Source organism: Microcaecilia unicolor, chromosome 13 (assembly GCF_901765095.1).
Source record: "Microcaecilia unicolor chromosome 13, aMicUni1.1, whole genome shotgun sequence".
Classification (NCBI taxonomy): Eukaryota; Metazoa; Chordata; class Amphibia; order Gymnophiona; family Siphonopidae; genus Microcaecilia; species Microcaecilia unicolor.
In genome coordinates, this window is record NC_044043.1 from 4,607,840 (window position 1) to 4,621,778 (window position 13,939).

Sequence of the window (13,939 nt, forward strand, 5' to 3'; positions counted from 1 at the left end):
ATTTTATGAAGAGAAGTCGCTATTTTACATTCTCATATGTTTTGCATTGATACCAGATGTGGCTTAGTTGATACAATTTAAGTAATTTTTTAAAACATTTTGAGAGATCCCTGTTTTGTCAAGGATTTTTTTGTGGGGGGGGGAGGTTATTTTGTCAGGGCTGTTTTGTTAGGGGTTATTTTGTCAGGGCTGTTTTGTTACAGGCTGTTTTGTCGGGGTTATTTTGTCAGGGCTGTTATGACGGGGTGCCCCTTGAAGCTAGTGGGGAAGTAGAAATAGGGGCCACTTTTGGAGATTTTAAGTACCTGGATCTCTAGTCACTCTTAGCTTGCAGGCACAGATGGTGTTAAGGAAAGCACAGGTTTGCTGTTTATGCGCAATTTTGGGGCACACACTGCTTGAGAGCCACTGCTTTAGGGAAAAGGCAAAGGAGTGATGCAGACTGAGGCTTCTCAAATGCAAACAGGTTAATTTGGTGCAGCCAAGAGCAGCTGCTGTGCTAAAGCCTTGCTGTAGAACTGTCAAGTTACCCAGTTCCAGAAGTCCTGTCCTGGTTTTGAACTTACATCACAGTTCACTTTTATTTTGATATATTGCCCATCAATAAGATATCTAAGCAGCTTAAGGCAGGTAACAATAACAGGCACAATTACTATTGATCCATAATTTGTTACAATATAATATTGCTCATTATTATAACCCCTAACAAATATATTTATGGAAAAGCAAAGTTTTTAAATAATGTTTGAAAGTTCAACAACAGTTAACAGATCTCAGCTCCTTCGGTAAGGAATTCCAGGCCTCGGTTCCTCTGCCAATAATAGTCCTGTTTTGTGTCATTACAATACAACAATTTCTTGTAGTTGTCGGAATGTCATATTTCTTGGTGGCAGATATAAAGATGTAACATGCATAAGATATTTAGGTCTACGCCAGCAGATGACGTTTAATGTGAGCAAGTGCAAGGTGATGCATGTGGGGAAAAAAAGAACCAGAATTATAGCTACGTCATGCAAGGTTCCACGTTAGGAGTTACGGACCAAGAAAGGGATCTGGGTGTCGTCGTCGATAATACACTAAAACCTTCTGCTCAGTGTGCTGCTGCGGGTAGGAAAGCGAATAGAATGTTGGGTATTATTAGGAAAGGTATGGAAAACAGGTGTGAGGATGTTATAATGCCGTTGTATCGCTCCATGGTGTGACCGCACCTTGAGTATTGTGTTCAATTCTGGTCGCCGCATCTCAAGAAAGATATAGTAGAATTGGAAAAGGTGCAGCGAAGGGCGACTAAAATGATAGCGGGGATGGGACGACTTCCCTATGAAGAAAGACTAAGGAGGCTAGGGCTATACAGCTTGGAGAAGAGACGGCTGAGGGGAGACATGATAGAGGTATATAAAATAATGAGTGGAGTGGAACAGGTGGATGTGAAGCTTCTGTTCACGCTTTCCAAAAATACTAGGGGGCATGCGATGAAACTACAGTGTAGTAAATTTAAAACAAATCGGAGAAAATATTTCTTCACGCAACGCATAATTAAACTCTGGAGTGGGGTTCTTTCCTGCCCCAAAGAGGACACTAGACAACCAGGGCGTGCTACGGTAGATTTGGGGGGGGGGGGGAGAAGAAGGCCGGCTCGCCCGCCAGCCTACTAGTCCAAAAACCCAGACAAACAATCTGGCTGGAATAAACCGTCCAGACCCCTGAAAAGGAGGACATGTCCGGGGAAATCCAGAAATATGGTAACCCTAGTAACCCTAGTAGAGCACAATACAGAAGCAAGAAAAAAAGAAGAAAAACATTGGCTTCTGGTATCTTTTCATAATCATTTTAAGCTGTTAATTACCATTCACCAGGTTCACTATTCCTTTATAACTCTTTTTCTCTCAGGATCTCTTGTTCCCTACACACTCTTTGCTCTTCTCAACAGAATCTTTTGACTGTTCCATCGCATCTCGGAATTCAACTGTAATGCTCATTGTTCTTCTTTCTCGATGACTGTTCCCACTTTATGGAACACAACATGAATAGCAATGGGCCAATATAACACACACAAAAACATGTCAAAAATACTAGTTCATTTGAAAATCTACATTTTAACACCTCTCTGGTAAGAAACATCTCTATCAAGAATCTTAGGTTAGAGTCATCGGCATCCAAATTTAAGGGGATCTTTTACTAAGGTGCACTGAAAATGGGCTGTGCTAATGTAGGCGCGTGTTTTGGGCGCGCGCAGATCCATTTTTCAGCATGCCTGTAGAAAAGGCCTTTTTTTTAACATTTTTGCCAACAATGGACGTGTGGCAAAATCAAAATTGGCGCACGTTCATTTTGGATTTGAGACCTTACCGCCACCCATTTCACTTAGCGGTAAGGTCTCACGTGTTAACCGGGTGGTAATGGTCTCTGCTCGTAGAATGAGGATTACCACCGGGTTTCTGGTGTGCATAGCGGATGCGCGTAAAAAATGAAATTACCGCCTGGGCCATGTGGTAGCCGGGCAGTAACTCTGAATTGATGTTCGTTGGACGCGCTTAGGCGCCTACAACGCTTAGTAAAAGGGCCCCTAAATCTTATCTTAAAAACATTCTTATTTGAGAAAGTGGTTGACGTGGCCACATAGCTGGTACTCATTGCCAAACGGCATGTCTGCTTATCAGTTGTGGTCCGATGTTGAGGTGAATCATATTTGGCCTTGTCTACTCCTTTTCTTTTGTTTTCAATATATTATATAACCAAGATACATAACTCATATATCCCCATTTGCCTTTGTATCTCTCATCCTGCGGTAGCTTCTTGCCTATTTTTTTAAATAATGGGGTTTTTTTGTTATATTGTAAGCTGCTTAGATTTATTGTGGCTAGGCAAAATATGAAATAACAATGAACCTTGAACATTGCTTCTTTGTTTCTGCCATGACAAAAGAAGGATTAAGGGTCAGAGGCTGTAATTTTCCCAAAACTTTCTGTAGCTAGTGAGACATACCTAAATGTATTATGCTTCTGCTTGACTCAACTGAAAGAAAAGAAATCAAAGCCAGGATAAGATTACTGGGAAAGCAGCCAGTATGAACAGATGGCATTCATGATTCAGTTGTGGATGCAAAATGCAGGTAATACTCTTTATGAGAGAAATTCCTCATGATGTGAAAACTCAACATCCAACAATGATCAATCAACTAAAACCAGAATAAAATGCCTTACAGCATGATCACAGACTCAACATGACTAGCAATGGGCTAATATAATGCAACAAAAAAAAAAGTCAAAATAATCAAAAATAACATAAAAGAAATGAAACAAATCACAACCAACAAAAATACTAACCAATTCAGGTAAATTTTCTTTGGTAAGAAACATAATATCTATCAAGAATCTTTATTTATTGAGGGCTGAGGGAAGGATGCAAAAGGGATCTGCTCTGGAATTTAAAACTAGAGCTGATTCTTCCAGGTGTATAGACAATGGGGGAAAAAAAGCCTCCCAGTATTTAAACTCTGTGACCAATGTTTCTCTTAAATACCAGTTGTGATGTTTAAATATATACCTGAATGTAGAACATAACATAACATACAAACATAAAAGTTGCTGTACCAGGTCAGACCAAGGGTCCATGTAACCCAATGTCCTGTTTTCAACAGTGGCCAGTCCAGGTTATAAGTACAGAGTTGCAGGGGGGCAGACTCAGGAGTAATGTCAGGAAGTATCTTTTCAAGGAGAGGGTGGTGGATACGTGGAATGCCCTCCCATGGGAGGTGGTGGAGATGAAAATGGTAATGGAATTCAAACATGCATGGGATAAACACAAAGGAATCATGTTTAGAAGGAATGGATCTATGGAATCTTAGCAGACATTGGGTGGCGACGCCGGTCTTTAGAGAATAAAAACGGTGCAGGGCTGACTTCTACGGTCTGTGCCCTGAGAAAGGCAGGGACAAATCAAATTCGGATATACATACCATGTTTCCCCGAAAATAAGACACTGTCTTATATTAATTTTTGCCCCCAAAAATGCACTAGGTCTTATTTTCAGGGGCTGTCTTCTTTTTCGGGAAAACATCGGGGTTGGCCCGCTCGCCCTCCGTCGCTCTCGGAACTAACCTTAAACGCTTCCTTTCACCTTTGCAGCAAGCAGCTGCACGGCAGGCCACTCCTTCCTTCCGTGTCCCGCCCTCGCCTGATGTAATGTCCGCGAGGGCGGGGCATGGAAGGAAGGAGAGGTCTGCCCTGCTGCTGCTTGCTGCAAAGGTGAAAGGAGGCGTTTAAGGTTAGTTCCGGGAGCAACGGAGGGTGGGTGGGGGGCGGCCCGGGGGCGGCCTTGTCCGGCTTTCGGCGGCCCTGCTTTCAAACAAAAATTTGCTAGGTCTTACTTTCGGGGGAGGCCTTATATCTACCAATTCAGGAAAACCTCTACTAGGTCTTATTTTCGGGGGATGTCTTACTTTCGGGGAAACAGGGTATAAAGTATTACCTAGCATGTAAAATGAGTTTATCTTGTTGGGCAGACTGGATGGACCGTTCAGGTCTTTATCTGCCGTCATTTACTATATTACACTGAGCTCCAAAAAGTAGCAAGATTTTATGCTACTTAACCTGAGAGATAAGTAAGTGGCTTCACCAGGTCTACATTATTCATTCATTCATTCATTCGTGACATTTATACCCCACATTAGCCCAAAATAGACTCAAGTTCAATGTGGCTTACAAACAAACAATAAGTGAATAAAACATTAAGAATGGTTTGTGGTCTTTTCCTCCAGGAATTTATCCAAACCTTTTTTTAAACCCAACCACATTACCGGTAACTGCTTTTACCACTAGCTCTGGTAATGAGTTCCCAAGTTTAACTGTCTATTGAGTGAAAAAAAATTTTCTCCTGTTTGTTTTAAATGTGCTTTTAGGTAACTTCATGGAATGACCCCTAATCTTTATACTTTTTGAAAGAGAAAACAATCAATTTGCATTTACACGTTCCACTCTATTCAGGATTTTATAGATCTTTTTTTTTTAATTTGTTTTCTTTATTGAGTTTATATTACATTCAGTCATACAACTTAAATGTCAGGAAGAAGGAAACCAAAATGACCATTAAATTATTTAACAAAGGAAATAGTTCAAAATCTTTTAGACCACTATAAAAGTTGTGGCAAGATACAAGGAATAAATTATAAAAAAACATGGAAATACATTTTTAGTCTAAGAGCAGCAACATGCCTAGTACTCATAGCCGAATATCAGCGATTAACTCTATTGAACTTTCAGGTTTGATGGGATTTTATAGATCTTTATCGTATTTCCAAGCCGAAGAGCCCTAACCTCTTTCTCCCTAATTCTATAAAATTGAGTGTCCAAGGGGCTTATTTTCAAAGCCCTTAGACTTACAAAGTCCCATTGTAGCCTATGGAACTTTGTAAGTCTAAGTGCTTTGAAAATACGCTTCTTCAAGTCTACCATTAGCTTGCAAAGTTGGGCACTCAGTTTATAGAATAAGGTCAGTAGGGCATGCAACTTAATTTTTGACATGAAGCAACCAGAATTGCACAGATATTCAAAGTGTGGCCTCACCAAATACAGAGGCATTATAACACTCTATTTTATTGTCTTTTCGAAATAATTCCTAACATGCTGTTTGCTGTTTTGGCTGCCGCTGCACACTGAGCTAAAAATTTCAATGTATTTTTCCTAATGGCACCTACATCCTTTTCCTCGGTGATGATTCCTATTGTGGAACCTAGCGTCATGCACATACAATTTGTGTTATTCTTCCCAATGTGCATCACTTTATATTTGCCAACATTAAATTTAATCTGCTATTTGGATTCTTAGTCTTCCAAGGTTCTGCTGCAATTTATAAAAACATAAGAGCATAAGCATTGTCAAACTGGGACAGACCAAAGGTTCATCAAGCCCAATATCCTGTTTCTAACAGTGGCCAATCCAGGTCACAAGCACCTGGTAAGAGCCCAAAACAGTAAAACAGATTTTATGCTGCTGATCCTAGAAATAGGCACAAGAGTGGAAGGCTGTTTTGCTGCCTGGAGTGCTACCAACCCCTTGAGAAAGCCACGTAGAGCGAAACAGGCACCTGTCGGGGCTAAATGTGCACCTGGAAGCCTAAGCTAAGTTGAAATCCTATACTCAAAATAAGTACAGCCTAGTCTGATTGTTCAACACGAGTCAAATGTATATATGCGGAGATCTTGAAATTAATCAGTCTATATTTATATCTGCAGATAAGCAAAACGATCAAAAAACAGAAAAGAAAATAAGTAGAAAAGCCTCAAAAAATATATAGAAATATAGGGCAGAGGGAGGTGAATGTCTATGATTATAATTGTCACAAAGTAGGGGTAAGCCAGAACTGGCGAAGAAAATCCCCAGTGACTGTATGAAAAGATTTCCAGCTGTCCAGTCTTCTGCTCAGTCTCTTCCCACTAACCACAACCCAACTTTGGCCAAGGTTTCGACTCCTGCATCAGGGTCCGTGGTGTCCACCAGCTGGTATTTTCATAGCTGGATCGTTACAGATTCATCCATTCATCTTTTCATATTTCGGTTTAAGAGCCACTTGAAAAGGTTTATGCCGGTGACGAATGTGTGGGCCTCCCTAAGGTTGAGTGAAGAATTGACAAAGGAGTTTCCCATCATTTGTTTGAGGCTTTTCCTCCTATAACAGCAACAATAACATCGACACTAGTAGATATCTTAGGAAGTGATCCGTTTATGAACAGTTAGAAGGTATGCCACTATGATGCTGAAACAGTGCTATCGACTGCATGCCTGAGGCACTGGAAAAACTTTTCTGCATGCATTACTATCATTAAGTAGTTTGGGGATGTACTAAAAGAAGTTGTATTTGAGATTTTACAGTTGACATCTGAGTAATATGGAAAAGGAGAAGCCTTCTGACTGGCTGAGTGAAGTCATTTCCCATACCATGTTAAAAGCAGGGTCGTAGCGAGGGCGGCTGACACCCGGGGCGGGTTGCCGCTGTGCACCCCCCCCCGGGTGCAGCACGGCACGCACCCCCCCTCCACAGTGCATCCGCCCCGAGTGCATGTCGCTGGGAGCTGCGTTGGCTCCGCTGGTTCACTGCTCTCTCTGCCCCGGAACAGGAAGTAACCTGTTCCGGGGCAGAAGGAGCAGGGAACCAGCGGGGCCGACACCCCCCCAGCGCGTGCACCTGGGGAGGACCGCCCCTCCCGCCCCCCCCTTCCTACGCCACTGGTTAAAAGCAGTTGTGTTTTTTTTGTACGCTCATATGTGAATATTCTTTTCTTTTTTTTTTTTGCCTTTCAGTTTCCTTATGTTCCTTTCTACTTCTATTTCAGTTGGAACCAAGGCTGTGATCTTGCACCATGAATCTTCATTTACAATTCCATGGAGACTTTTCTCCTATTTTTATATTTCCCCATCCCCAAATATACCTGCTTGTGAAAGGATATATAGGAAGGATTCCTGACCCTCCTACAATGCTCCCTCCCTATCTGCTCTCCTATCAATATTGTACTTCTTATATTTCGCTATTCATTAGCTATGTAAACTGCTTTGCTTGTCATGACAGAAAGGTGGTACATTAAATACCCACTAAACATAAATCTAACCCACCTTAAGAAGAGAAAATTACATAATTGAGCTGTAAGGAACCTCCACAACTTTAGCTGGAAGAGCAAGCGCAGAAGCCAAGAATGGAGTTTAAGAACTCAGAGATGGAAGGGAGTTAGGAAGCCCAGAGTGGAAAAGGAAAGCCCGGATATAAACTAAATCCATGTATGTATAACTACTAGGGCTGCACATTTAATGCGTTAAGGGCCAGATTCTATATATGGTACCTAGAAAATCCACACGGAAAACATTCTATAAGCAACACCTAGATTTGGGTGCGGTATACAGAATATGCTTAGTTGATATCCCAGCACCTAAAACTACGCACTTCCATGTACACCAACAAAAATGTGGCATAAAACCTGGCATGTAGATTAGGTGCAGAGGGCATTGGAGCCGACTCTGTGGGTGCTTGAGCACCCCCAATATTGAGAAAAATTCCTTGTATGTGTTCAGGGAGGGGTCATTTCCATTGGGCTTAGCACCCCCAATAATTTTGAAAAGTTGGCTCCTATGGCAGAGGGCCATATTCTATAACAACGTGGGTAAATTTTGGAATGCCCATGAAGCACCCACTTCCCGCTGTGAAATGCAGGGGGCCCGGCCCGATGGTGGACAGAGGGGGGTGGGTGGGGACTGCGGCGCAGTGGCAATGACCTTGGGCCCGACCCAGTCTCTCGGCGGCCCTGCTGACACCACCACCCTTTTACTTCCATTTGGTAAAAGGACCCCTTAGTTAGATCTCTAGAAACCCAATTTATCAGAAATAAATTATGGGAAAAAATGCTACAAACTTAACTATTGGCTGTCCTTGCAGATCAGGGCCAGGGAAGGAGGAGAAAGTCAGACGCTTACAGATCTCCCTTTACTTCTCTTTCATTCGAGGAAGACAGCTCTACTCAACACTAGTTAAACCCACAAGCTTTGAGTTTAGTTTCCCGAGCTGCCTTTGTTCCAGTTCCTTAATGTCTTGTTCAATATATGAGACCCAGAACCACGTTATCTTACTAGGCTGTACCACAAACTAGATATTTTTATGCTGCTTTGATTTTCATTATTCTCATCTTCGATTCTTTGTTTTCATCTTCTGTTTACAGAAATATCGGCAAAGCATTTATGATCCTAATCCTGTCTAGATGAAAGGGCACTTTAATTAACTTAATTCAATTATTAATGCATGACACTGGAACAAAAGTACATTTTGCTACTAAATTAATGAATTCTAAATTAGATACTTTTGTATGGTTTTCAGATCTACAGTAAACATAATGTCGTCTTCTCATTCTCAGATGGCATTGAACAGCAGATGGAAGCAAAGTGTCAGATCCTGGAAACCAAACTGAATGAAAGAGAGAAGGTAAACTCGGAACTCCGAAGAGAACTCTGGCACAGGGAGGCCCTGGCAGCCGCACTTCAGTCCAGCCTGAGAGTTACGGAGAGGAAGTTCCTGGAGGAACTGAAACGGAGAAGCCATCGGGTGACCATTCTGAACACAGAGCTCCAGAAGCAGACAGAGGCCGCCGTCTATCTCTCCTTCCAGCTGCGTTCCACCAGTCAGAAGCTGCATGGCTCCCAGCATAGTGGCAAACCCTCGGATAGGCCTCCGGATAGAATGCCACCTGGGCAAACAGTTCAGGAGGCGAGACCCAAGAAGCGCATCCATAAGTCTCATGCTGCTCGGAGGCAGACACTAGAATCTTCCTTTAGCAGAGGCTTAACGAGGGACTCCTTCCAAAGAGAACAGATGAGCAGCTTTGAGGATGAAGACTCCATGCCTGACCCAGCGCTCTTCTTGTATGCAAAAAAACATGTGCCACCCCGTCGACAGAAATTGGCAACCAAAACTCACGGGCTTAGCAAGCAGGGGGTGGATCAAAATGATGGCACCACTACCCACTCTCTCCAAAGCCCAACAAAACTCTCCATGGAACACATGGAGACCACAAGTGTAGGACCATCAGTCATAGCCAAGTTACCCAAGAAAGAGAGAAAGAGTCAACATGTTTTTACCCAGGAGGACTCCAGGAGCTCAGAATGAAGCTGAGGTCAAACAATCAATCCTCCTAAAATTTTCTAAGAGGTCAAATAAAAAAAGAAGCCAGGTTAAACCAAAAATGAGTGGACAGGTGTCTGCTGGCACTGCCACCTTGTCCCTTTGCTACCTGGACAGGCCGTGCTTCACGTGTGAGATCTCTGGCTCAGGATCTAAGTTGATCAATATGATGCAAACACTCTCATTTTTTGAAAAGGGATTTCTGTGCACTTCAATTTTATTGTCTGACTTCTTAAAAAGGTTCCTTCTTTTAGCTCAGCTTTTCATAAGTAGCATCCCCACTGTCTCCCATTGCTGCGTTTGCCTGGATATAATTGTTGAAAGCAATCACTTTTCCTGATGTCTGTCCATAAAGCTATTCAGCTGAACAATTCTGACCATCATTTCAGTACCCGAGAGCCATTGTCTTTTCCAGATGGCAGGGCTACAGAGAAAGTGTATCCTCTCATCTGTTATGATCATGCCTTGTTGTGGAGTCATGTGATCTAACTTCACTGATGTTTCATCACATGAAAAATACCAGCAGCTGACTGTAATATTTCCGTTATGCTAGTAGTTGGTGCATAAGAGCCAGCTCTGAGGGAGCCAATGGGTGCTGAGCACCTGCAATATTGAGTCCAGCAAGGGCTTATTTGTATTGTGTTTGATACCCCCGACCACTTTGAAATGTTGATGCCTAGGAGATGGTGAGTTTTCATGCACAGTGTTACGTTTGCTAGACAACAGCTGCCAAACAGAAGAAAAATATGTTGTTCAGTTTCTACACAGCTGTGTGTGGAAAGAAGCAAAACAAATTGGGAACTAACTTACAAAATTAGACTTACTAAATTAAATTTGCCCCTCCTCTGCTGAGCACCTAAATGCGGATGCCCAAAAGTGGGCAGGGCCAGTGGTTCAGTAAGGTCAGGGAAAATTAGATTCTCAGTGCTCATTTCTAGCAACAGGCACCAACGTCATCCCCTGGATTCTATATCGCACAACTTAAGCCACGCACACACAGGGCCGCCGAGAGACTCAGCCGGACCCGGGACAAGGCCGCCCCCCCCCCCCCCCGTCGCTCCCCCTGCCACTGCAGTCTGCGGTCTTACCTACCTGCCTTCATGGCTCCAGGCCCCCTGCATTCAAGGCGGCAGTCACAGATCGCCTCTTTTCTGGCCTTCCCTCCCTGTGTCCCGCCCTCATCTAATGTAACTTATGGTTTCCGCGAGGGTGGGACACAGGGAGGGAAGGCCAGAAGGGAGGCGATCTATGACTGCCGCTTCAAATGCAGGGGGCCCGGAGCTGAGGAGGCAGGCAGGTGAGACCGGGAACGGCAGCGCCGGTGGCCTGACCCCGGCGCCAGGCCCCCCTTGGAGGCCCGGGCCTGGGAAATTTTGTCCCCCCTGCCACCCCCTCTCACCGGCCCTATGCACACAAATCCATTCGTATATTGGATTTGCGAACACAACTTAATTAGGTAATGAGCTAATCAGTGCCGATAATTGCCATGTAACAATCAATTGTTGACACTAATTGACATTAGAATTTATGAGAACTGTCTAAGCATATTCTGTAATGTGATGCGCGTGAATTCTAAGTTGCATACTTGAAAAGGGGGCGTGGCCATGGCCGTGGAATGGGCAGGTTGTGGGTGTTTCTAAAATCTATGTGCGTTTGTATAGAATACACCCGGTCTGCACCTAATTTAGGCGTCGGCAGTTATACTCGTCTGAGCCGGCCTTCTTTTTTCCATTATCGGCTGAACAACGCCCCCGTACCACCTCCGTCCCGCCTTCGATACCCTGTGGAAACGCCCCCTTTAACTTTGGCCAGCTCTGTGACAGAAAGCAGTTGGAGCCGGCCAAAATCGGCCTTTGATTATACCGATTTGGCTGGGTTTAGGAGATGGCCGGCCATCTCCCGATTTGTGTCGGAAGATGGCCTGCCTTCTCTTTCGAAAATAAGCAGGATAGTGGCCACTGACATTTGGGACAGTGGCAGCCAATGTGAAATGAAATCCTTGATTTCTGTGGTCACTACCTGTGCATGATAGACTGAATTTCCAGAAGTTGGCCGATCACACAAAATAGGAAAAGCTATAGGTTTTCTAGGCTTTAACTATACAACCGAGTAAGGGGGGAATTCATTAAGCATCGTTAGGGCCTTCGCACAGGCATTAGGGACTTAATGCATATTAAGGGAATTAACACACCTAAATGCTAAGAAAGCCCATAGGTTTTACCATTTAGCATGCGTTTATTCCCTTAACATGTGTTAAAGTCCTAACGGCAGCACAAAGGCCCTACTGCTGCTTGATGAATTCCCCTTGAAGGGGGTCTTTTACAAAGCATCAGTAAGCCCAATGAGGGCTTACTGAACACTAAATTGGGACTACCGCTGACCCAACATGGCCGCCGGTGGTAGTTCTGCCCTGAGCATACGCCATTTCCGGGGGGATAACCCAGCGGTAATCTGGCATTGCCATGAGCTGCTTGGTTACCACCGGGTTACCGTGGGAGCCCTTATCGCCACCTCAATGGGTGGCAGTGAGGCTTCCCTGCTGCATGGCCATGTTTGTCTGGGGGCTGTTTACCCACTGCAGTAAAAAGGGCCCTGGTTACGGGGAAAAACAGCCCATACCGCAGCTTGGTAAAAAGACCCCTAAGTGACTTACTGAAGCATTTCCTCAGTGGCACCCAACAGAGCAATTCAGATGAATGCAGATGGGCCTCAAGGGTCTTCAAAGGGCCATGTACTACAACATAGCAAAGAATGCAACATGAAATTGAGAGAAGGAAATAGCTGCGATAGATCTGTAGAGGTTTTGCACTTCTTGGGTTGACAATATAGCTTTCTGGCACTGAATGCCACCTGCCACATCACCAAAGTACTGGGCTATTAGTAGATGAGTTTGGATGCAGGAAAATGTGCACTGATATTGTCAGCTCAACCAACAGGTTGGCTCTGGGTTTTTCTTTACTGGGTATTTATGGGAAAACTGTGGTATGTAAAGTTATTCTGGAGAAGGACTGAAATACCACAGATTTAATTCTTCAGAAAATTGAAGCAAAATATAAGAGTCCCCAGTACTGTATTTCCTTTAAATGTTCTGGATTTCTTCTATCTAATCTTCAATCATAGCCGCCGAGAGGGGGGGGGGGTGGCAGGGGGGGACAAAATTCCCTGGGCCCGGGCCTCCAAGGGGGGCCTGGTGCCGCAGTCCCACCTGCCCACCGTCGTCGAAAGTCTGCCACTGGGCCGGGCCCCCTGCATTGAAATTGCAGCGCCTCCCACCTCCGTGTGAAAGCGCTGCAGGCAGCAGATCGCCTCCCTTCGGGCCTCCTTTCCTCCCTGTGTCCCTCTCTCATCTGACGTAACTTCCGCGAGGGCGAGACACAAGGAGGGAAGGAGGCGATCTGCTGCCCTGCTGCCTGCAGCGCTTTCACACGGAGGTGAGAGGCCCTGTGATTTCAATGCAGGGGACCCGGCCCGGTGGCGGACGGAGGGGGGAGGAGAGGGGGAGCGGCGGTAGCGACCTCGGGGGGGCCCCAGGGGCGGGGCCCCGGGGGCAGCCTTGCCCCGGGCCCGGCCCAGTCTCTCGACAGCCCTGTCTTCAATCATGATCAGTAAGGGTCCCTTTACCAAGTGGCGGTAAAAGGGGCCCTGTAATGGCATTGGCACAAGGGTTTGCCACGAACCGAGGCCCAGTAAAAGGGGATTTCCAGGTAGGGGATGGAAATGGCCGTGCAGTAAGTGAAACACTTGCTGCACGGCCATTTCTTGCTGGATCCCTTACCGCCTTCTGTGGTAGCCTGGTGGAAACCAGGCAGCATGTGGTGCTGCCCAATTACCACTGGGCACGCCCCTGCCACTTGCGCTAAAAAAAATATTTGTGGGCAGGAAATGGTGCACAGGGGGGGTGGGAACTACTGCTGGGCTCCCCTAAAAGCCTGGCAGTAGAGCCAGATCACTACAATAGCCCTACCATGCATTGTAAAAGAGCCCCTTAAATGCTGTTCAAAAGTAAATATCCAGATGATAGACAGAATTTTGGACCACGATCCATGATCATGATTTTACATAAGTAATGCCATACTGGGAAAAGACCAAAGGCCCATCAAGCCCAGCATCCTGTCCCCGACAGCGGCCAATCCAGGCCAAGGGCACCTGGCAAGCTTCCCAAACGTACAAACATTCTATACATTTAATTCCTGGAATTGTGGATTTTTCCCAAGTCCATTTAGTAGCGGTCTATGGACTTGGAATTGTGGATTTTTCCCAAGTACGCTATATAGAATCCAGG

At 44.8% G+C, this 13,939-nt stretch overlaps 1 protein-coding gene across 1 annotated transcript in view; it reads left to right on the forward strand.

Moving 5' to 3' along the window:
• CCDC92B (coiled-coil domain containing 92B) overlaps positions 1 to 9,642 on the forward strand; it is a 46,159-nt gene extending 36,517 nt beyond the window's left edge. Inside the window, exon 3 of the mRNA XM_030186255.1 lies at positions 8,894 to 9,642. Within this exon, the coding sequence (XP_030042115.1) occupies positions 8,894 to 9,642 (749 nt within the window). The remainder of the gene's footprint in view (positions 1 to 8,893) is intronic.
• Positions 9,643 to 13,939: the final 4,297 nt, after the last annotated feature.